The sequence below is a fragment of the Sciurus carolinensis genome, chromosome 18 (assembly GCF_902686445.1).
Source record: "Sciurus carolinensis chromosome 18, mSciCar1.2, whole genome shotgun sequence".
Classification (NCBI taxonomy): Eukaryota; Metazoa; Chordata; class Mammalia; order Rodentia; family Sciuridae; genus Sciurus; species Sciurus carolinensis.
This window is the reverse complement of record NC_062230.1, coordinates 19,320,100-19,344,028: the sequence shown is the minus strand read 5'-3', so window position 1 is coordinate 19,344,028 and position 23,929 is coordinate 19,320,100. Positions and strand designations below refer to the sequence as shown.

The following is a 23,929-nucleotide window of genomic DNA, read 5'->3' as shown; positions in this document are numbered from 1 at the left end:
GTCAGTTGCCATGGGAACTGCCTATTGACCAATCACCCAGTGAAAGAGGAGGTGTTCAGGAAGAAATCAAATGATCCGAGAGGCGGGACCAAGCGCGACGAATAAAAACAGGAAATGAGAGCGTTTCGACACATCCGGTGTCGTCTGTGGCGCCTGCGCCCTGTGCAGGAGGTCCGGTGACGTCCGGTGAAATCCAAGATGGCGGCATTAGTCTGACCCTGCTGTCGGTGAGGGCGCGGGCTGGCGGGGCGGGATGTATCAGGTGTGTGCAGGGGACCGCTCCGGGCTGTGGAGCATCAGTGGCTTCCACATCTCTGCTCTGTCTTCTGCAGGTGACGGAAGTGCCGCCCTCGTCCGCGCCCCTCGGGGAACCCTACGCCGCTCCTCGCTGCCGCAGCTATGTCTGGTCCCGGCAATAAACGCGCAGCCGGCGACGGGGGCTCAGGGCCCCCAGAGAAGAAGATGAGCCGCGAGGAGAAGACCACAACTACTCTTATCGAACCCATTCGCCTTGGGGGCATCTCTTCCACGGTTCGTAGTCTTTTGCCCTAGTCTTCAGAACTGAGCTGCCTACCTCTCCTATCTCTGGTGTCCGCCCAAACCATCCAGAATCTTAGTGCCAGATTCCCAGTCTTAGAAAAGTTCCCTTTATAGCATGTTTTCTTGAAGGAAACGAAGAATACGATATCTGCCTTCCCTGTGCAGTTACAAAAACAGGTCCCAGAGGGTGTGTGGTTTCTCAAAAACTTCAGTTGGGGACAGAGGCAGAAGCATAACTTGAGCCTTCTTATAATCAGGATGCTTTCTCTGTGATATCTGAAATTCTTTAAATCCTGTTCACAGATAGTTTGGGAATACCACCCTTCCATCCACTCCAGTTGCTTTCCTTATGTTTTTTGGTGGTTTATGAGCCCTGCTTGACACTCTGCTTGACTCCTTTATTTTTCTTGGCAGGAGGAGATGGACTTGAAGGTACTGCAATTCAAGAACAAGAAACTGGCAGAGCGTTTGGAACAGCGACAAGCGTGTGAAGATGAGCTTCGAGAACGAATTGAAAAGTTGGAGAAACGTCAGGCCACAGATGATGCCACACTCCTCATTGTCAATCGCTACTGGGCCCAGGTGGATGCCTTCTGCTTTCAATTAGCCTTGATTCAGTTGCTGATTCTCAGTTTAACCTGCTGGGAAAGGAGTCTTGTGCCGGAAAGCACTGAGGGATTCATAACATTTCTGGTGCTTTCTCCCTTCAGCTGGATGAAATTGTAGAAGCTCTTCTCCGATGCCATGAGAGCCAGGGGAGCCATCTGCAGGGACAGAGGCACCTGGGACTCAGGAGGGGCCGACACGTGATGTGATCCCTCTCACAGAGCCAGGGACATCAGAGCTGAGGGGTAGGACCAGAGCCCTAGGATCTGAGAAGCTTAACTTCTGGGAAAGGTCCTGGGGCATGGGAGACTTTGATGTTGGGTTCCTGGATTTCCCACCCTATCCACCCCCCAAGAAATTATTTTCATGTTTCGGTAGCAAATTGCCATGGATGAGAACAAAGACTTTAGAATTTGGCTTTGTTCATAGTGCCAGTTGTGTTGATACTCATCAAGTCCAAAAAGTACTCAGTGTTAACTGTGCACTTAACATTATTTTGAATTAGAAGGAATCAGAGACAGGTAGAAACAATATTGTTCCTGTTATGGAGGAAATGACTAAAAATCATAAGTAAAAATTATTGGCTCTCCTGAAAGAGAATAAGTATAGGTGCACACGTGTGTGGTTCTGCTTTGTACTGAGAAGGTAGAGGGCTTCTCTGAGGAATTAATTTGGTAGCTTTGTAGCCTAGAGGAAATGACATTGACTCTTTAAACTTCAGTTGTCTTACTGTCAAGTTGGGGATAACAGGGCACTAATTATTGTGTTAAGTGAGTCATGGCATATTGAAGCGCTCAGTCTAGAAATTGTACAGGTTGGTAGTCACTGCTGCTGTTACTCTCATGAGGATCTGTCCATCCTTCTCAGAGCCCCTGCCAATGCAGCTGAGGCCCCCTCTCAGTGAGCCAGCCTTGGCTTTTGTGGTGGCGCTGGGTGCCAGCAGCAGTGAGGAAGTGGAGCTACAACTGCAGGGCCGGATGGAGTTCTCTAAGGCAGCTGTGTCCCGGGTGGTAGAGGCCTCAGACCGCCTACAGCGCCGGGTGGAGGAACTGTGTCAGCGAGTATACAGCCGAGGTTAGTCCTACCCTAGAGGTGTCTGTCTCCACCTATATCTTTGTGGTCCTCCTATCCCCCAATCTATTAATGCCTTGAGCCCAGAATTCCCCAAGGAATGTTTTGGGGGGAAAAGGTTAGTCTGTAGATGGGGATTCCAGCTTTGATTCCCTGGATGGAGGAGTTGTTGATGCTGATAGTGCCATCTTCTTCTAACTAGAGACCTAGCTAGAACGCTTTTTGTAAATCTCGGTGGTAGCTATTGACCCACAAGGCAGAGCAACAAGTGCTTAGGCTTTGCAGGTTGGCTAGTTTCTCCCAGCCTTAGTTCTGCCTCTGTAGTGTGGGCTTTCTAGGCAAATGGCTCCTCTCTCTGAGCTAGTTTCCTCCTCTGTACAGTGGGGGTAGACTCCTGGCTTTGTCATGAGAAACTGGCAAGACAGCTGGTGGATCACACTGGGCACATAGCAGACTCCAGAATGAGTTAGTACTTTGCCCTGTTGCCCAGGGCTTGATTCTTACCTGGGCCCTGCCTTCCCAGGGGACAGTGAGCCCCCTGGTGAGGCAGCTCGGGCACGTACCCGGGAGCTGGGCCGTGAGAACCGACGACTACAGGACTTGGCTACTCAGCTGCAGGAGAAGCACCACCGCATTTCATTGGAGGTGGGAGTCGGGCTTTTGGGGTGGAATTAGAACCTGGGTAGGTTTGGGTTAGATGGCACACAGAAATCTCACGCTGCCAAGTCTCTTTATCCAAGTATCTGTCCTGTCCACTGCCCCCAGTACTCTGAGCTCCAGGATAAAGTGACATCAGCAGAGACTAAGGTGCTAGAGATGGAGACAACAGTGGAAGACCTACAGTGGGACATTGAGAAGCTGCGTAAGCGGGAGCAAAAGCTCAATAAGCACCTGGCAGAGGCCTTGGAGCAGGTGAGGCTGAAGTGCTAGGGCAGATGGAACCAGGATTGGGTACTTGGGACCCTAGCTTCTGCCCTTCATATCCGTCACCTCTCTCTCTTCTCTCTGCAGCTCAACTCTGGCTACTATGTGTCTGGGAGCTCCTCAGGCTTCCAAGGGGGCCAGATCACACTCAGCATGCAGAAGGTGAGCAACATCATTCTTCCCAGTCCGTTTGTCTGGCCCTCCCTTGAAATTTCCCTCAGGACTAAGGGCAAATGTCTACCTCAGAGCCCCTTCCCTGTCACTTTTGGAGCTTTTTTTTTTTTCACTTATTTATCTTCTTATTTATTAGGACTAAGTGTTAAGTACTAGGCAGATTGGAGAGACAAAAATCAATACTTCCATGGATCTTAGGTTCTAACTGGGAGGAGTAGACAAATAAATAAAATAGTACATCAGTTGGTTATAAGTACAACAGAGAAAAAGCCCAGAAAGAGATAAATGGGAATTTATGGAGTCCCTTGGCATCCCAGGGTCACTGCTCTGTTTGCCTTTTGCTTCAGCTGGTTTTTCAGGTCTTTTGGGAATGCTTCCTTGACTCCCTCTCGGTTAAGAACTTTAGCTCCCAATGTTCAGTACTCCATGCAATATTGAAGCCCTAAACCAGACAGGTGGGAGATCTTAGGAAAGCCCTTGGTTTGGGGCTACAGAATCTATCAGTGCACTGCACAGGGTAGTTTGGGTGGAGTGTGTGATTGTGGGTAAGGGGAACATGCCACCTGTCCTGGCCCTGCCAACCACAACCTCTCCCACTCCTTAGTTTGAGATGTTGAATGCAGAGTTGGAGGAAAACCAGGAATTGGCCAATAGCCGCATGGCAGAGTTGGAAAAGCTGCAGACGGAACTTCAGGGTGCTGTGCGGACCAATGAACGCCTCAAGGTGGGCTGTGGTTGGGGCTGAGAAGGCCTGGGCCTACAAGGTAGGGACTGAACCATAAGCCTGTTTCTGACCTTTCCCCTAGGTGGCCCTGCGGAGCCTTCCTGAGGAGGTGGTAAGGGAGACGGGGGAGTACCGCATGCTGCAGGCCCAGTTCTCACTACTTTACAATGAGTCTCTGCAAGTGAAGACCCAGCTGGACGAGGCCCGGGGACTGCTGCTGGCCACCAAGAACTCCCACTTGCGACACATTGAGCACATGGAGGTATGGCATTGTGAGTGAAGGCCAAGCCATAATGTTGAAATATTACTGGGCTTCTGAGGCCCTGTGTACCTGCCAGGGGTCCCTTGGGAATAAATTCTTCCTGGGACACCAAGGCCTGAGGTGGGGCTGAGGGGTTGTATGGGTCTTTAACACCTCAACCTACAGAGTGACGAGCTGGGGCTCCAGAAGAAGCTGCGCACGGAAGTTATTCAGCTGGAAGACACCCTGGCCCAGGTACGCAAGGAGTACGAGATGTTGCGCATCGAGTTTGAACAGAACCTGGCGGCCAATGAGCAGGCGGGTATGTGGTGGAAAATGGTGAATTGGGGCCTTTTGTGGGGTGCTGGACCCTGCTGGAGCTGCTGCTATTCAGGTGCAGGAAGCAGAGCCCTTTCTTTTTACAGAGCCTCAGTTCCCTCGGAGAAATAGGACTGTACTACCAGGCTCTTAGGCTTGGTGAGGGTCATAACCAGCCTAGGTGACTGATGGAGCAGGTTCAGCCAGAACATGAACTATCAGTTCCATCTGTTTCTCTGATCTTCTGGTGTCTCTTTCTCAGATACTTATTTTATAGAGATTGAATACCACCTGTGAGCCAGGCTGTGTTCTAGGTTTTGGGGTTATGATAGTGAACCAGGTACAAAGAATTGCTGCTATTATGGAACAGGGTTTTGGCAATGGGAAGACAGATGGCAAGGAAAAGATAAAGTGTGTACATTAAATAGTGATGAAGATACCAAGCAGGAAAGGGAGAGGGCATATAGCTTGGACTGGGGAGCCCAGACAGATGTCACCTAGAAGGACATTTGTTTAAGTATCTAATGAATGTTAGTTATCTCTTCCATACAGGGAAATATGGAGGTATTTAAAAAAAAAATCTATCAGGGCTGGGGAGATAGCTCAGTTGGTAGAGTGCTTGCCTTGCAAGCACAAGGCCCTGGGTTCGATCCCCAGCACCCAAAAAAAAAAAAAAAAAAAAAAATCTATCTTAGCAAGAATAATACAAATAGGCAGTATTAAGTTACTTTTTAGAGAAATTTTCATCAATAATTACGTTAGTTACACTCTAGACCTCATTTTACCCCTCCTGCACAGACAGAGTATTGATTCTGGCTCAGCTTCTTTTCCCACTGAAGGGTTAGGACCATAATATAGGGATCAGTTCAACACCTTTACTTCCCAACCCTTCCCCAGGACCCATCAACCGTGAGATGCGTCACCTGATTAGCAGTCTCCAAAATCACAACCACCAACTTAAAGGGGATGCCCAGCGGTATAAGCGGAAGCTTCGGGAAGTACAGGCTGAGATTGGCAAGGTGAGGAGGTGACTGCCTGGGAAAAACTTCGGCTGGACCCCAATAAGCACTGGCTCACCTCATTTCTCTTCCTCTCTCTCAATAGCTCCGGGCCCAGGCCAGTGGCTCAACTCACTCCATCCCAAACCTGGGCCACCCAGAGGACTCTGGCCTCAGTGCTCCAACCCCAGGGAAAGAAGAGGGTGGGCCAGTCCCTGTTAGTACTCCTGATAGCAGAAAGGAGATGACTTCAGTCCCTGGTGCCACCACTACTACCTCTTCAGTGAAGAAGGAGGAGCTGGTCCCCTCCGAAGAGGATTCACAGGCCCTAACCCCTGGGGCCCAGGGCCCCTCCTCTCGGGGCCGAGAACCTGAGGCCAGGCCCAGCGGGAACTTCGGGAACGGGAAGGGCCTGGCCTAGGACCTCCACCTATAGCCTCAGGTCTCTCAAGGGTAGATCGGGAGAAGGCCAAAGTGGAAGAAGCCAAGAGGAAGGAGTCAGAGCTGCTGAAGGGTCTCCGAGCAGAGCTCAAGTGAGGCCCTATTGCTCTCTCTTTTCATCCCTGTCAAGTGACCTTAAGCCCTACTTACCATTCCTTCCTCCTATACCCTTCCCCAGGAAGGCCCAGGAAAGCCAGAAGGAGATGAAGCTGCTGCTAGACATGTACAAGTCAGCACCCAAGGAGCAGCGGGATAAGGTGCAGCTTATGGCAGCTGAACGCAAGGCCAAGGCTGAGGTGAGGGCAGGTAGGGCATGTGGGGCATGCAGGGAGACTGGCCCTAGGTCAGCAGAAATCAGTGAAGAGAGCTCCCTTCTGTGGCTGTAGGTTGATGAGCTACGGAGCCGCATCCGAGAACTGGAAGAGAGGGATCGAAGGGAGAGCAAAAGATTGCAGATGAGGATGCCCTAAGGCGCATTCGGCAGGCCGAAGAACAGATTGAACACCTGCAGCGCAAGTTGGGTGCCACCAAACAGGTATAAGCCCATTCGTGGTCCCCTTGCTTCTGACATCGGGATTTCCTTAGCCCTTGGTTGGATGCCTTTAGCAGATGTGACTCCTTGATGTCCTGGGTCCACTGTGGTTCTTAGCTTTGCCATGTTTTCTTGTGGTTCCCCCCGCCGGCCATTCTGTCCACCTAGCACTTTCCATCTTGTTCCTACCCACTGGCTGCAGGAGGAGGAGGCTCTGCTGTCAGAGATGGATGTGACAGGTCAGGCTTTTGAGGATATGCAGGAGCAGAATGGGCGGCTACTCCAACAGTTGCGGGAAAAGGATGATGCCAACTTTAAGCTGATGTCAGAGCGAATCAAGGCCAACCAGATTCACAAACTGCTACGGGAGGAGAAGGATGAGCTGGGCGAGCAGGTTCTTGGTCTCAAGTCCCAGGTATGTCTGGCCCAGGAGCTTGCAGGGTGGAGTGGGAGAGGCAGAACTCCTAGCATTTAACAACCCCCCCCCCCCCCCCCCCGCCCAACCTCTCCCCCCAGGTTGATGCCCAACTGCTGACTGTGCAGAAACTGGAAGAAAAAGAACGGGCCTTACAGGGCAGCCTAGGGGGCGTGGAGAAGGAGCTGACACTGCGCAGCCAGGCCCTAGAGCTTAACAAGAGGAAGGTGAGGCTGGACCTAAAGGGGGCCCACCTAGGCCTCTGGCTCATATCCTCCCCATTCTGCTTGGAGAACCTGATGCAGGTGGCCTGGGGCAAATTCCCTGGTTCTGCCTCTTCCATAGGATAGCTCACAAGTATCAAAAGATTTCCTGTGTGCCATACTTGACATGTGTGGTTACATTTCTATCACAAAACCTACCAGAATGGTTTTCGTTATCATCCCCATTTTATTTTGTATGTGAGGAATCTGAGACTGAGGAGGTCAAATTGACTTGCTTCAGAAAGAGTGGAAGGCTGGGGTTGTGACTCAGTGGTGGAGCAATTGCCCTAGCATGTGTGAGGCACTGGGTTCAATCCTCAGCACCACATAAAAATAAATAAAATAAAGGTATTGTGTCCATCTACAACTAAAAAAGTACTTTAAAAAAAGAGTGGAGCTAGGGTTTGGGTCCAGCTCTTGGCTTCATGACCCATATAACCACTCACTGGATAACTGTCAATGGGTATGGGGATGGGTTTTTTTTTTTTTTTTTTTTTTTTCCTTCTCAGTGCTGGGCATTGAACACTTGGGACCTTGCACCTGCTAGGCAAGTGCTCTACCACTAAACCACATCCCCACCCCAGGGATGGTAGTCTTTTAATAGTTTATTAAACATAAAAGTTATTTAGCTTATACTAAAGCTGTTAACATTGATTTTCATCCTGTTTTCCCTATTGCTCTATCTTCTCCAGTTAATCCATTCATATGAAACAGTTTTTTTTTTTTTTTTTTTTTTTTTTTAATGCCTCTTGTCTTGTGCTGACCACTGCAGAGACTGGGAACAAGAGGGTCCCCTGCCTTTCAGTCAAGGCTGGAACTACTGAGGGGTAGATGGCAAGCCAATAAACAATAAAACAGTGCCAGTTCAGAGCACAGTAAGTTTTATTAAGGAAACTAAGGTGGTATGAAAAATGGCAGGGAAGCCCTACAAGAGGTGACACTTGGAACTGAGTCCTAGAGGGAGTTGCTTTTATGTTGGGGGAGTTCAGGGAAATAGAAGGGCCTGGTGAAGGCTCAGAAACCAGAGAGAGCATCTTGTAGGTGAGGAACAGTGTTGGGAATGAGAGGGAGAGTAGGAGGTGAGGCAGGATCAGGAGGTGGGACCAGCTCTGGTGCAGATACCAGTGAAATGTTTGACACAAACATTGGTGGAACACAGCTCTGTAGGCTCAGGCAAAGGGTCTCTCCTTCCCTTCCCACCCACCTAAGGCTGTGGAAGCTGCACAATTGGCTGAGGACCTGAAGGTACAGCTGGAGCATGTGCAGACTCGGCTACGAGAGATCCAGCCCTGCCTGGCAGAGAGCAGGGCTGCTCGTGAGAAAGAGAGCTTCAACCTCAAGAGGGCTCAGGTGGTGTGCCTTGGAGAGAGCGGGTGGGCAAGGGTCCCCAGTTGGACTATGAAGCACATGGTTCAAGGGTGAGGACCCTTTCCCTTAGCCTAGCCTTTCTGCTGCTCCAGGAGGACATCTCACGGCTGCGGCGCAAGCTAGAAAAACAGAGGAAGGTGGAGGTGTATGCAGATGCCGATGAAATTCTTCAGGAGGAGATCAAGGAGTACAAGGTGGGGCTGTGGGGCTGACTTGTGCCCCCTCAAGTCAGGAATTTTAGATGGGTTGGAGAGAGTTGTAGTGAGTAGTCTGGGACCATAGAAATGATGTAGGATGGCAAAAAACTGTCCACTGATTATGAAGTCTGACAGTTGGCATGAGTATTTGCTGGACACATGCCATGTGCCAGGTACAGTGCCTAAGGAGGTGGGGGATGATAGGGCTTAGATCTCTTGAGATTGACCTTTGGGGACATTTATTCCTCCTGGACCAGTGATAAGGAATGTGATGACAGAAGCCAGAGGGACTGTGGGAACTCTGGGGAGGCCCTTGAAGGCCCTGGAGGTCAGTGGGCTTCCTGGAAGGAATGTCACCTAAGGCAAGACCTGAAGAGTGAGTTGACTATGCAGAGTCAGGGATGAAAGGGCTCAGGTAAAAGGAAAGGCAGGTGTGGAAGCCCCCATTTAGGAGAATGGTGGACAGACTGTCAGTGTGGTTGGAGGGAAGAGTGGAGAGGATGGGCAGTGGCAGATCCCAGAGGGTGTGGGAGCTGGGGTGAGCAGCCTGGCTTACCTGAAGACAGTGTGGAGACATCGAAGGGTTATCTGGCGAGGGGTAGGAAGTTCTAGGGATGGAAACCATGGCCTTTTGCAGGGCATTTAAAACATACACACATACACTGTCTCTAAACTACACTCCCAGCCCCATAAAAGGTTTTTAAACAGGAAAATAACATAGGTTTGCTGTTGGATTTGAACGGGAAGATGTAAAGGCTAGTGGCACCAAGATTGTTATTACAGTCACTGAGGTGAAAACTTATTCTTAGCTACCTTGAGGTATCGTTTACGGTAGAGGGGTTCAGGAGATATTTAGGGGATAGAATTGTTTGGATGCAGGGATAGATAGAATACATAGAGTTCAAGAAAGGGAAATACTGGAGAAGATTCCTGGTTTAAGAAACTAGTCGTGGGGGTAACATGACTGTGGTCACTCAGCAAGGGTTTGTGGCATGAGTAGAGACAAGAGTCATTCTCAGGAATCTGGAAGCTTAAGTGACAGGCAGAAGAGAAAGCCCTAGGGTTGGGAGGAAGGAAAGTCATGGGGAGTTGAGGGAAAGGCAGTGAACCAAGTCATGAGAAATGCCACTAGGACTTGGTGATTTGGGAGGGAATGCTTTTGGGGCAAGGGCTGAGGGTAGAGCCACTTAGAGTGAGGCGATTGTAGGAGTGAGTCAAAAAACAGACAACTCTAAGAAACACTTGGACCTTGAAGAGATAGCTGGAGGCAGCCATGAAGTAAAGACGATGAAGACTTGGGAACCTGTTCAGTGCTGATGGCAGGGTCTGAGAGATAGGGAAGAGTGATGCTGAGAAATTTCTGAGGCTGTCTCCTGGTATTCCAAGAGCACTGGAAAGGCTGAGTTGGGGTAATTCCTGTCTGGAGTTGAAGGTGAGACCCTCCTAGTGGCAGATGGGAGGTCCCAGGCTGAGAGAAGACCCACAGCAGCATGTCTGGGTTGCACCAGCGCTGGGCCCAGTTGAGGCAGAGGTAGCACATTTCTAATGGCACACCATGCTGAGGTGTGACAGTAGGTACAGTTGAAGAGAAGGTAGTCAGGATTGGGATTTTGCCAGAGGAAGCCAGTATGACAAGAGAGAAACCCAGGTGGAAGAGGCCAGCCTGGGTCTGTGGATCCTTGTCCTTGGGAGAATCCAGACTCTGCTATTTTAGTTTTGAGACCTTGGCTTCTGAGTCTCAGTTCCTGTGTTCATAGAGTGCTCATTCCACCTCCCAAGGTTTGGTGAGGATTATACTTGTCTGCTGTGTGGTGGGCTTAGCCTGAACCAGTTCCTGCTGTGAACCACTTCCTGCTGTCAGCTTAGGGTCTGGGCTTCAGCAGTTATTCCAAAGCTGATGCCTTTGCCTGATCCAGGCGCGGTTGACCTGTCCCTGCTGTAACACCCGCAAGAAGGATGCAGTCCTTACCAAGTGCTTCCACGTTTTCTGCTTCGAATGTGTGCGGGGGTCGCTATGAGGCCCGCCAGAGGAAGTGCCCCAAGTGCAACGCAGCTTTTGGTGCCCACGACTTCCACCGTGTCTACATCAGCTGAACCTGAAACTCAGGGGACTTTGGAACACCCGTGGACCCTGGGGGCTGTGCCCCCAGCCCTTCCCCACCCAGGTGCAGTGGCCCCACCCTTCATTCCAGACCCCATGGGCCCAGCCCCTGCCCACCTAGTTGGTTTGGGGTCCTGGTGCATGCTATGGGAGTGGGATCAGCTAGGCTCAGTTCCATCTTTTCCTGAAGGTTCGCCCTGTAGCCTAAGGGGTGCTCCCATGGGGCTCAGGACACTCAACTGAGCTTCCCAGAAGCTGGCCCTAACCCTGCTCCTGTTGTCTCCATGGACCCATCCTATCCCTAAGGGGGGTATTCAGGCTGTGACCACCCACCCAAGAGGAGGTTCACTACCTACCTACACACTCACAGTGAGGACCAGGGTGGGCCAGTCCTCAAGTCCTTGCTTGAGACTGGGACATGGGCCCCAGGGAGACTTTCTTCACCCACTGTCCCCTAGGCCTGGGCAGGGCTTCTGTCCTTCCTGTGGAGTTCTCTGGATTCTGGTCTGGCTCTTGTGCCAAGGGCTGAAGGAGCTACCCCTGGGGCGACTACCCTCTTCTGGGAAGCTCTACAGTTGCTGCAGTCACTGCCCTCATCTTGGGAGTGCTGAACCAAGATCATCAATTTCTATTCTAATCAGGCCCTTCCCAATCTCTACTTCTCTCCCAAGCCCACATACCCACTACCCCATGTATATCCCATGGCTCCACTGGGTCCCTGGCTCTAACCATGCTTTCATCCTGGTGGCCTTAACTGCAGTGGAGTTGAAACTTCCCAGGATGGAAAGGGACAGACCAGCCCCAGCCGCTGGGCCAACTTTCAATCATTCCAGGTAGAAAAGCTTTGGCCAACACACTCTTGACAGCTTGTACCCAGGATGCTTCCCATACTGCCTGCCCAAATACACTCCTGTGGACTGTGACAATAGCACCCAGAGGAGCCTGGGAGGTGGAGCTGCCGACAGGTGCAGGGACTTATTTGGTTGCAGCCTCTGCTCTAGAGATGTCTTATATAGGCTGTTACTTGTTGTGAATAAACGTCCAGCCCTCTGCCTACAGTTAGTATACTGCCAGACCTCTTGCCCCAAGCGTAGTACTTGTTGGGCATCTCCCTGACTTGCTGTGGACCTGGGGAGGGAGGGGCAGTGCCTATATGAGAACCCATTTCTGCCTACCCCAAAGGCTGTTACGCTTAGGCGTAACAGCGACCAGGGATCCCAACAGTGCATTGGCGGGAGCGCATCTACAAGCAGCACTAGGTGACTGGAGTCAACCGATCAGATCCTTCTATTGGGAAGGCTGTCACCCCCTCGCGGTCTGTACTGGTCCCGCCTCCGGCAGTCATTGGCCATTGGGATGCTGGGAAGTCTCGAGCTGCATCTTGGGAAATGTAGTCCCATACTCGTACCTAGCGAGAATATCCTCCCAAATGTATGAGAGACCAGGTTGTGCTGGCCAAAGACTTGAGTGTGAACTCAAATCTGTTGGCCGGCCTTCAGCGGCTTCACCCGCCCCTCCCCTATGGACGCACAGATCGGTACACATTAGCGGGGTGACTTCCTTCATTGCACCTGCTCAGGCCGCTGACCGGGTCCTCGGGGTTGCCCAGCGTTGTTTCTGGGTTCAGCTCGCTGTCTGCCTTCGGGGGGAACCCTTACTGAGGCGGTGCTGAGTCGGGTTGGGGTTGGTGCCGGAGTAGCAGTCTCAGCCATGGCTATGGTTGCGGTTGCGCCTTCTCGGGACCCCGGAGCCTTGTCAGCGGGCGAGCCTTCATGGGGACTCGCGCTCTTGTCGGCTTTTGGAGTCCACCTGGGGCCTAGAGTTTCGGCGGGGCTACAGTGGCTGAACCAAATCGGACTGGAGACGGAGACGCGAGCTACGGAGATTTCGGGTGCGGGACTGGTGGCAATGGGCATGCTCGCCGAGGCACGGGCCGCGGCTGGTGATGACATCGGGTTGCCAAGGAAGTGTCGGTGACTGGTGTGCAGTGGGGCGGAGCGGGGCAGGGGTGGCGGGTTCAGGGTATTACATCACAGAGACGCGGCCACCTGCGCAGGTGGATAGGACCCGCGTCTGAGAGGATCCTTGAGCCTGAGCGCAGGTGGAGACCAGCCTGTTCTTTGCGAGCACGATCCTCTTTCTTAGGAGTCAACTCCGCGTGGGCTCCTTAAGTAAAAGGAAGTAACTGAATATCATCTCTCTAGATATTTTCCCTAAAGGTCGGTCTCCATATTGGAGGGAGGTGCTAAAAACTTGTGAGTCTTCCTACCTAATAGAAAAGTAGGAATCAAACCACTTTCTCAAGCTCAAACCAAAGAGAATGGAGTAGATGTCCCAGAATCTCACTATAGCGGTGGCCAAAAGTTTCAATAAACCATGATTTACCATGAGCGTGCCAGCTGCTGGCAGGGTCTGTCTTAATGACTGGTCTGGCCTTTCCAACCGGAGGCTTGACTCCTTACTACTGGCAGTAGCTCCTCTAGTCTCTGTGGCTGTGGTACCCAGGACCACAGGGATAGGAAAACCAGAGCTCTTTGGCCAACACTGACCTTGGCTGTTTTTTCCTGAGTGAGCAGATGACATCAGTGATGGACTAGGGCTACTACCTGCAATTGCCAGCATTTAAAACGGACCACTCCCAGAGCTTCCCTTGGGTCCTGCAGCACTGCACTTGCTTGGGTTTCCTGGTACTCACTGCCTTCTGCTGGTCCTCTTTCTCTACCCCCTAAAGTGGACTCTTGATGCTTTGCCACTCTGAGTGTATTTTTCTGTGGCCATGACTACAGTTGAGCTGTTTAGACCACCAAATCTCTTTCCTGAGCCTGAAAATAACCCTGTTCATAAGTGGGGGGAATCATGTCATTCTCAATTCCCTAATATCTCACTTTTCCTAGACTCCTCAAACAAGACACCCCACTCTGCCTCTGCTCTAGTTTTACATCCCTTAATTCCCACTCTGCTTTAAGGTCCATACTCAATTGTTTGTGCCCTCTATTGCCCGTCCCACACCTGGCCTCTATACATTTGATTTCCTGTTCCTGAGACCCCCCCCCCCCCCACCATCTTCCAGGTCACTTCTTCCAGTAATATCTGGCCCTCTACTGTGGCAGGCACTATCTCTGTGTCCACAGCCACTTTTGCTGTCTCTGAACCAGAGTGTTTTAAGTCACAGCATTCCAGTATCTGCTGTCTCCCTGGAGTTCCCTCACCTTACTGACCCTAGTTCTGATATGCCTTAGTGTCCCTAGTGCTGGGAACCCACAGAATATGGAGTTTTCATTAATCTCCCCTCTATGTAGGCAAGTCCTTTCCATCCCTTTCTACCCTGCCTACTTTCCAGGTAGGAGAGAGCCTGTCCTGGGGTCTGGGTAAGAGTGGCATCTGTGGAGACACGCCTTTCTGCCTAGGACAAGAATCCCCTGGCTGACAGGGACAGAGGCAGGTGACAGCTAGAACAAGTGCTTGACTTCAAGCAGCCACTCAGGGGCCATAGCCAGGCTCAGGAGATAGAGCACTGAAGTGAACCTGGCATTGAGAATTCCTTGGAGCAGTCCCACCTGGCCCAGACAGTGTGGAGCCCAGGCCAGGCCCAGGCAGGCCAGCCATAGGAGGAAACGGCTTGGCTGGGTGCAGAGCCACTCAATCTTGACCATTCTGGTTTCCCCTCATTGACTTACTGTGGATCTTGGGCAAGCAGCTGCCTTTCCTTGAGCCTCAGCTTTCCATATGAAGATGGCCTATGGCCAGAGCTCCACCCACTCTCAGGGTCTAGGAGGCCCCAGTCCAGAGGAGTGATTGAGCCAGGCCAGGACCAAGAGAATCAGGAATAGTAGCTAGAACTAGATCTTAGGAGCTTTCCCCAGTGGCACCCTGGGGACAGTGTGGGTATTACAGCTACAGAGGCCTCCCTGCACAGCTGGACCTGAGCTGGCCAGTGCCAGAGTCACCACGCAGCCATCTAGTAGCACACCACCAGTTCATCAGATTTCTCCTGCTCTCTTATAAGGGTATGGATTAAATTTTTTTTTTTTCCAGTGCTGACGGTGGAACCCAGGCCATTGCACATGCCATGCACTCTACCAATGAGCTACACCCCAGCCAGCAGGATTTTTAAATTTCATAAACTCCACTGGACAGGGATTTTAGGACTCCTAGGAAAATGCTAGGCCTGGGGCTGGACTGAGCTTCTGTCACTTATGAGCCCTTCAAGGAGAAGACAAACTGAGTTTGCTTTAGGCTGAATGAGAAAAACAAAACAACAACAACAACAACAAAAAAAACACACTGGGAAATCTTATTCCCTTTATTCTCTTCAACTAATCAACATGACCACCAGTGACACAACACTGTTATTGACACAAACACTCAAAAGTGGGGCCTCTCTTCACAGGGACAAATCAGGTGAGTGGGGCTTCCCTCATGGGGGCAAAGGAGTCTGGGAGCTGCTCACCTCAGGTGGGGGTCATGGAGCCCCACCTCTTGGTTGTGATGGTTTCAAGTTCCCCCCAACTCAGGATTCATGCCCAGTTCCCATCTGACCTCCATAGCCACAGCAGTTTCTAGTTTCACCCTAAGCTCAGATCATTTTCTACCCTCCCCTCTGCTTTTACCAATGACTCCTTGCCTCTGGCTGATGGGCTTCTCCATTAGGGCACTTCTGAGGGCTCTGGGGCTGGCATGGAGTTGGATAAGAGGGTTTGACTACATTAGGCTTTCCAGACTGTTTTGGTGGTCAGGTGTCTCGAGCCCTGGCCCTGTCTGAGCCAGTGAGGACTCTAGACACTGCCACCTCCCTGCTCAGTTCCTCCCCCAGATGCAGCTGGCTCCGGGAGTCACCTGGCTAAAGAAGTTTGGGAAAGTGGGCAAGAGAGAACAGGCCACACCCAGAGGTCTGACTCTTCCCCTTTCCTACTAGGAAGCCCCAGGGTCCACCAGTAGTGTCCATATCATCCATTCAGTACCTGAGCCAGGACCCTTAGCCTTCACCTGTCCCCACAACATGCGAGCATCCTACTATGTACGCTACACCCTAGTCCTCAATAGGCTACAGTTGACCTCGACTAAGATCACCTCCCCCCAGAATGGCCTCTGAGTCCAAAAGCTGTTCCTCAGCACTCTTCCGAGGTCAGATTCTCGGACCTGTGTCTGAGGGAATCTGCTCCTAGCTTTAAGGAGTTTGTCTCTACAACTGAAGTTCTGCTACCATCTCAGAGGGGGACAAATCGGCTGAGACTTGGGGACTTACCTCCTCTTAGTCTTAGAGGGACACCCCTTCATGGACATTTCTGACAGAGATCTGCAGGCAGGCTCCTCCCCTCAGTGGCCCTCTCCTACCTGGCACTTGGGTGGGGTGGGGCTTAATGCAGATGTTAACAAGGCTTTCCTGACAATTATATAAGGCCTGCCTTTTCTCTCCCCAACAGCAGGCCTGGCCTTTTTCTCCCACAGTGTTCTAGATTTTGATCCTTTTAGATTGAGGGTTATCCCTCTGTGGACAGGACAGATGAGGGTGAAGGGTTTTCACCTTTTGAACTTATAGATAATGGGATTAGAGGTCTCTTTCACAGCTTTGTAGGAATCCAGGGTGCCCCTCTGGGCATGTGACTCCTGAAGATCACCTCACCTTGGCATCTCAGTCCTCCTACTCCACGACAGTGTATCGCTGGTGCCAGTGTGGGGTCAAGGGGCACTTCCTTTCCAATTGGGCACTGAGCAGAGTCTTCCCCATCTTTAAGGGTTTCCAGGGTTGGCGGGGGTGGGGGGGGTCTTGTTGCAGATGCTTCTCTCCAGAGTCTTCTCTCTTCAACCATTTTATGGGGCACCCATCTCTTCCCATCACAGCCCCAGTCACATGAGCAGGACTGGCTGGGTTTATGAAGTGTTAGCTGTGTGGTGTGCGAGAAGAAATGTGCCTAGCAGAGCATTTCTCATCCTTCCATTTCCCTCCTGTGGTTTCCAGATGAGGAGGAGAGAAGAGCCAAGAGGGGTGGGAATCTTCCCTTCTGAAGGCTAAGATCACCTCAGAGGGCTCCAGATACCAGGTGAGGAAGGTGGTTGGGCTTCTGTAGACTTTTTGGGGACTTCTGGTCCAGTCTGTGGGGGGTCTGGGCACCGACCCACTGCACGTGGGCAGTCTTGCCACCAGCTCACATGAAAGGCTGAGGTTTAAAATCAGATTGCTGGCTAATCAAAGCTTTCTATTCTGTCGTTTTGCCATCCCTTGTTGCCAGAGAGAGCCCTCAAGTGGCTCTCACTGACTCAGTCTAGGGAGGACAACCACATACAAGTCTTGAGTCTCTGAAGGGATTTATTCTTTGGAGGTTGACTAGCAGCGGTTTTCCCTCTCCACTGAGGACAGAATTTGAGGAAATAAGCTGCCACTGCAGCAAGACTGGGGGCAGTTAGATTTCAGGAAAAACCTCCTGACCATGAGACCTGAGAATGTGGCAGAGGCCCCCTCCAATCCTGGAGGCCTCTTGGAGTAGACATTTCCAGCTGGGCTGGGGAAAGTGGTCCTGCCTGGCTCAGGGAGAACCCTGGCAGCCTGGGCTGGGATCTGCTTGCATTTACAGTTTAACAAGCTCCTGGAAAGGGGAGAATCTGGCCTAGAGTTTACTGGATTCCATCTGAACATATTCTCCACCTTGCCTCCCTCCAAGCAACCTAACAGAAATCCCCCCTAATTTTTGTGGAGGTTTCTCAGTATTCTTACACATCAAGTTTTTTATGCACCCCAAACTTCAGCTTTTAAAGACTTGACATAATTTTTCTCCCTCTTTTTTGGGTTCATGTTAACAGATTCCATGGGCCTCCCCTAACACACAATTCATCTAAGATTGGCCTTGTACCCCCAGTGAAACAAGCTACACCTTTTCTCTACCCCGTCTCTGTGTCTCATCTTCTCTGTGGGTTCAAAAGCTCACTTATTTTTGTCCTTGTTTTGTTTTCTTCTTTTCCAGTTCCAGGTCATTCCCATGCTACTCCCCAGCTGCAAATTCTCTCAGTGTAATGGTCCAAGGCTGCTGGGAGAGGGGTTTCTCCCATTGGCCAGTAGGAGAGGACACTGCAGAACCAGCATTGTGGGAGGCGTTTCCTAGACCTTCTTAGAGTCACCATCCCGAGTCAATGCTATGCTGGGTTCTCTGCACTTCCCTGACCCTACAGGATTTTGATACAGTTTTATGGGGGTGTCTAGAGACATATTGGGACCTCTTCCTACAATTAATAGGGCTTTTATCCACTAAGGTTTATAGGGTTTTTCTGCTACAGACTTAAAGGGCTTTTTTTTTCCTACATATTTATAGGGTTTCTAACCCAACAGTTTTTCTCTACTGCATTATAAGTGGCTCCCACCAACAATTTTATAGGGTTTCTTATCACTGATGTAAAAGCACTATTTTTCCCAGGGTTCTTTATCCTCCACTTCTCTACAATCTGATAGGGTTGTCCTCCTTTCCCCACATGATTTTTTGGGGGAGCCAGTGTTCCTCTCAGGAGAGGCAGGCCCCTGGTCTCCACAGTTATTTCACAGGGAGACACCTGGATGGCAGCTTCTGTGGAGGAGGAGGGCTGCAACTTCTGTGAAGCCATCTCCACACTCAGGGCACAAATAGGGCTTTTCTTCCAAGGGAGTTTTTACGCTCTCTCCTTCCCTGTGGCTGCTGCTCCCTGTGGGGGTGGGGGCCTCTCCCTCACCTTCCTGGCTTGTGGACAGGGTGGCTGGCTCTGGCAGGGGGTCCTCAGGTCTGGGGGACTTTTCTTGGCTGTGGGTTTCCTGGTGTCGGATGAGGGCCAGGCGATCGAGGAAGGAGGCCCCACAATCAGAGCAGCTGTAGGGTCTGGCCCCCAGGGGGCTCCTGAGGTGCTCCAGGAGGACAGAAGAACTCTTTCCCGGCTCAGGACTCTTCTGGGACTTCCCACCTGCATGGACTTTCTGGTGTAGCAGCAGCTCAGAGCTGAGGCCAAAACTTTTTTTGCATTCAGGACATTTAAAGGGCTTTCCACTCAAGAAGGGACTGGGTCCTGCCCCTTCCCCTAAGCCAATCCTATAATCCGGAAAGTGAAAAGGCTTTTCATTGCCATGGGTGAGCTGATGTTGGAGGAGCACAGCACGATCCAGGAAGCTTTCTCCACAGTGGGAACAAATGTAGGACTTAGAGGAGAGCAGTCCCAACCTTTGACTGAAGCTCTCCTGCCCTTCAGGCGCTTTAAGGGGCTGTCCTGGGGGGTCAGCTCTGCCTTCCGCAGCACCTGGATAGGAATTCCCTCCAAAAGGGAGCCTTGGAGGACGGAACTGAGGTGGTTTGGGGGCTGGGTGTGCGATGAGACCGTCTGCATTTTTGTAGGGGTTTTCTCCAATATGGATTCTCTGATGCTGCATAAAAATGCCCTCATCATTGAAGCCCTTTCCACAGACCAAACACTTGTGGGGTTTGGCTCCAGGAGGTGGGGTCAGCAGGGCGGGATCCCCCAGCCCCAGCAGGGTGTCGCCCTGAGCTCTTCTGGCAGGGGTCTTGCCCCTCTCGTGGATCACCCGGTGCTGCTCCAACTCATGAGCCTCCAGGAAGGCCTTCCCACAGTCGGAACACACAAAGAGGTTCTCATCCATGTGGGTGCGGACGTGCGTGATGAGGTTCGAGCTCTGGCTGAAGCTCTTGCCGCACTCGGGGCACTTGTAAGGCTTCTCGCCAGTGTGGGTGCGGCGGTGCTGGATGAGGTGCGAGCTGCGGATGAAGCTTTTGCCGCAGTCCGAGCACTTGTAGGGCTTCTCCCCGGTGTGGATGCGCTGGTGGCGGATGAGGGTGGAGCTCATGATGAAGCTCTTGCCGCAGTCGGCGCAGATGTAGGGCCGCTCCCCGCGGTGGATGCGCTGGTGGTTGATGAGGTTGGAGCTGACGCTGAAGCTCTTGCCGCACTCGGGGCACTTGTAGGGCCGCTCGCCCGTGTGTGTGCGCTGGTGCCGCAGCAGCGTGGCACTCAGGGTGAAGGTCTTGCCGCACACCGGGCACTTGAAGGGATCCTCGCGCAGGTGAGTCCGCTGGTGCTTGATGAGGGTGGAGCTGTGGCCGAAGCTCTTGCCGCACTCCAGGCATTCGTAGGGCTTCTCGCCGGTGTGCGTGCGCTGGTGCTGCGTCAGCTCCGAGCTCTGGATGAAGCTCTTGCCGCACTCGGTGCAGCGGTAAGGCTTCTCACCGGCGTGGATCTTCTGGTGCTTGAGGAGGTTGTGGTTCTGGCCGAAGCGCTTGCCGCACTCGGGGCACTTGTAGGGCTTCTCGCCGGTGTGAGTGGCCTGGTGCTGGATGAGGTCCGAGCTGCGGTAGAAAGCCCGCCGGCACTCGCCGCACTTGTAGGGCTTCTCGCCAGTGTGGGATCGCTGGTGCTTGATGAGGTTGGTGCTCTGGGTGAAGGCCTTCTCGCACTCGGTGCACTTGTAGGGCTTCTCGCCCGTGTGCGTGCGCTGGTGCTGCACCAGGTTGGAGCTCCAGCTGAAGCACTTGCCGCAGTCGGGGCACTTGTAGGGCTTCTCGCCCGTGTGTGTGCGCTGGTGCTGCACCAGGTGCGAGCTCTGCGTGAAGCTCTTGCCACACTCAGAGCAGGTGTTGGGCCGCTCACCCGTGTGGATGCGCTGGTGCCGCAGCAGCTTGGACCACTGGCTAAAGCTCTTGCCGCACTCGTTGCAGATGTAGGGCTTCTCGGCCCCAGAAGGGCGACCCTGTACCAGCTCCCGCAGGCTAGGCTCATTGGTGGGGACCACCTGGGGGCTGTTCCAGGTGGTGAGGGTCCCCCACTGCCAACTGGCCTCACAGGTCTTGGTCCAGTCAGACGGGGTAGGGACTACCTCTGGGGCTGAGGTGTCCAGGGAGGTCTGGTGGTCCAAGGGATTGGAGGGACCCAATGGGGTGGGGGAGTCCTGGGGGGTTGAAGGATCCTGGGAGGGGCTCTCCAGGGGCATCTCTGGTGGGTCCTTGGATTCTGGACTCTGAGCTGGATCTCCCAAGATGATCTCCTCCCCAGAACTTTCCTGCTGAGGGCTCTCCTCTTCATTCCCACTCTCGGCACCTACAGACAGAAAGGGAGTCTCCAGCCCCCATCCATCTCCTTTCAGAACACAGGGTCTGGTTTCTCTTCCCTCCCCTGTTTCCCTCAGATCTGGGCCCCGCCCTAAACCGGGGCTACTGTCTTGTCAGGACCACAGTCCCTTTTTGTGCCCCTCACCTCTGTGAGCATCATTCAGGCTCTCTTCAGGACCCTGCAGATCCGGGCCCCACAGCACTGTCTCGGGCTCCATCCCAGAGCTCAGGACTTTGAGGGTTCCAGGGACCCTGGGGAGAAAGGGAGAGATAGCACACAGCACAAGGTGATTTTGCACTTTCTTTACTCCCTCTGAGCCTCACTCCTCCTTATTCCTACTAATGTGAACTTCAGTATCCTACCACCTCATTTTTCTGGGCTCCCAACCTGTGGTCCCCTTTCTGCCGCAGGCTTGAATCTTGCTCCAGATCTTAAGATCACAATTAAGCAAGTAGCTGAATTTAAGAGTGCAATTAAAAACTCATCAGTCATGACCCTTTGAACTCAGACTGGGGGCTGGAGAAGTACCTGACACCCACAGGGTAGGGAGGTTCTTACCAACACTCTGATGCCCAGAGGCTGGGAAACCTGTTATTTTGGGAATCAGAGGAAGCTCATTAAGACTCCAATTTTCCTCCCTAATGGAGCTGCTAATTGAGACCAATAAACTTTTCCCTTATGAGCCCCAGAGAGAACTGAGGTTCACACTTAAGGGTTAAAAAAAGAAACCACCCCAACTTCCCAGAGGGGACAGAAGTCCTCCAAAAGGATTGGGGCACCTTCCCTTTTTCTAAGCACAGAAAGAAGTTCAGGTCAGAGGTGGAGGGAGGGGAAGTTTAAAGTCAGGGGCTTCTGCAGGAGCCTCAAGTGAGATAAACAAAGGAAGAGAGAAGGAAGAAGTATGTGGAGAACACCTGCAGAGGACTTGGTGCCTGCCTGGGTGTCCTCATTTCTCACACCCAGTCCTCTTGCAAACCTGTGAGAAGACCCAGGAATCAGGTTGTCCATTTTACAGATTAGTAAAATCAATACAGGGGGAAACTTCTCAGGCTAGGATGTGGCAGAGCTATGACCATAAATGCAGGGTTCTGTGTTTTCCCTGCCCCTGTCTCTGAGAGCATGAGGTGACCTTGGGAGTCATGTGAGAGTCATACTCGTGGGCTGCTGGCAGAAGACCAGTGACAAGGAAAGCTCAGACAGAGACTGCTGGCTGCCTGTGAAAATGGGTTGGAGAAATTCCTGGGACCATAATTTCCCTGGCTATAAAAGGAGGGGTTGAACCCAGTGACTAGGCCTGGAGATATGTCTATGAGCTCAAGACAATTCTGTTCGCCAAAGCCTTCCATCACCAGTACCATCTTCGGCCCCCTTCTGTATTTCTTTTGTTCTGTTCTGATGCTGTATCACATGCCTGGGACAGTGCCTAGCACATAACAGATGCTCAATAAATATTTTGTTGAATGAATGAAAGATGAACAAATGAGCTAGATGCCACTTGCTCCTAGAAAACCTGTTTGTTCCAAAGCCTTTAAAGATCAATTTGCAAGGGGATGGCAGCAAAGGAACCCAAGTTCAAAGTGACCCCTTGCCCAGGGGAAAAACATAGCAGTTGTCATTCCCCCAAAGAGATGATTTCAGGGAACAGGGCCATAGAAGCAAAGTGCTAGGAGGACTTCCTATCACATCTAGACCCTGATGGGAATCCCTGGGAAGGGCCTCGGCTTTGGGTGGCTGTGTGGATGGGCACTGTGTACACAGAGGCAATGGTGCAAAGCAGACATGGCAAGGACTCAAGAGGAGGCAGCCAAGAGGTGACTAAAGTGAAGCAAGAGTCTGCTGAACCCTGCCAAAGAGCAGTAAGATATGTTAGTTTTTAGGAAGTAAATTAATTTCTTCATCTCTGCAGCCACTTGGGCTCTGAGAATCCCCCTCCCCCACCTGTGAGTGTCTTTGGGGAGGTGGAAGCTGAGACCTCCAGCTGGCTGTCCTGAGGAGGCCAGGAAGAGCTAAAGGTGCCCTGCTGTGTTTGCTGAGGACAGGTAAGAGCTTATGTACCTTGATCGGCTGAGAGAGGCAAACTCAGTGGTCCAGAGCAGAAGGGAAAGGGTTAATGAGCCGGCTGACAAGGAATATGAAAGTGGGAAGATTGAGGGAGGCAAGAAGTGCTTGGAGCCAGCCCAGGCCCAGGAGCACCAGCCTCGGACCGTGGGACGGCCCCACTGCGGAGGGCGCGGAGGAGGAGACCGCCTCCCGGAGAGGTGTGGGAGCGGCCCAGGGTGACCCTGACATGGAGGCAGCGGGAATGCGGCCACCCGTGCCCCGGCCCCCCCGCGCCCGCACTAGGCCAGACCCCGGACTCGTGCTCCCCCCGCACAGCGACCCCCTTTCCGGCTTCCAATCCCGAGCCCGGGCATCCTCCCCCGCCCCCGCCCGGCACCGGGGTTCCGGCTCTCCCGCCGGCGCCGGGCTCCTTCCAGAGCTGCGGCTCTTGGCGCCCGCCGGCCCCCGGCCCCGCCGGGCCGAATTCCCTCTTCCCAGAATGCTCACGCCTCCCCCTCCCCCACGGCCAGACCCTCGCGCTCTTCCCAGAATCCTCCGTCCCTCCGCGGCCCCCTGCCCCGGCCCCCACCCCGGCCCCGGGCGGACGAGGGCGGGGCGGGGGGCTCGGGCCCAGTCGCGGGGCCCCTGCCTCCCGGGCCCCATTGTTCCCCGGCGGCCGTCCCGGGCCCTCCAGGCCACCCCCCAGGAACCCAGGCGTCCCCAACTCACGGCTCTGGGGTCTGGGAAAAGCCGGAAGGCAGACTCCAGCCCCAGGGGACTTAACCCCTTAAATGCCCTGCCTCGGGGGGCGGGCTAGACGCCGAGGACTCTGGGGTCCTTCTCAAGGGGTAATTCCAGGCTGAGGACCCGGGGACCAGTTCAGGGTGACTGGGACGGAGCAGGAA

At 52.7% G+C, this 23,929-nt stretch overlaps 2 protein-coding genes across 3 annotated transcripts; one reads left to right on the top strand and one right to left on the bottom strand.

The window, feature by feature from the left end:
- Nucleotides 1–92: 92 nt before the first annotated feature.
- Rnf40 (ring finger protein 40) lies at nt 93–11,971 on the top strand. The gene is given in 24 exon segments (XM_047534313.1): nt 93–227; nt 333–531; nt 955–1,122; nt 1,251–1,299; nt 1,302–1,391; nt 2,014–2,220; nt 2,741–2,862; nt 2,983–3,129; nt 3,229–3,303; nt 3,920–4,039; nt 4,122–4,301; nt 4,467–4,602; nt 5,496–5,617; nt 5,703–5,979; nt 5,982–6,129; nt 6,216–6,333; nt 6,424–6,478; nt 6,481–6,572; nt 6,772–6,984; nt 7,086–7,211; nt 8,457–8,597; nt 8,708–8,809; nt 10,729–10,818; nt 10,820–11,971. Coding segments are annotated over 23 exon segments (2,997 nt in total). The 5' UTR covers nt 93–227; nt 333–399; the 3' UTR covers nt 10,907–11,971.
- A 3,236-nt stretch (nt 11,972–15,207) lies between these two features.
- Nucleotides 15,208–23,921, bottom strand: Znf629 (zinc finger protein 629). Of its 2 annotated transcripts, none has more exons than XM_047534050.1 (3): nt 23,754–23,921; nt 21,129–21,235; nt 15,208–20,972 (listed from the first exon to the last, which is right to left on the bottom strand). In XM_047534050.1, exons 2-3 carry the CDS (start codon nt 21,199–21,201, stop codon nt 18,439–18,441), a joined length of 2,607 nt encoding a protein of 868 aa, XP_047390006.1. In that variant the 5' UTR covers nt 21,202–21,235; nt 23,754–23,921; the 3' UTR covers nt 15,208–18,438. The 2 variants fall into 2 exon arrangements, with proteins under 2 accessions (XP_047390006.1, XP_047390007.1); XM_047534051.1 differs by lacking the exon at nt 23,754–23,921 and adding an exon at nt 23,040–23,301.
- Between the last annotated feature and the right edge of the window lie 8 nt (nt 23,922–23,929).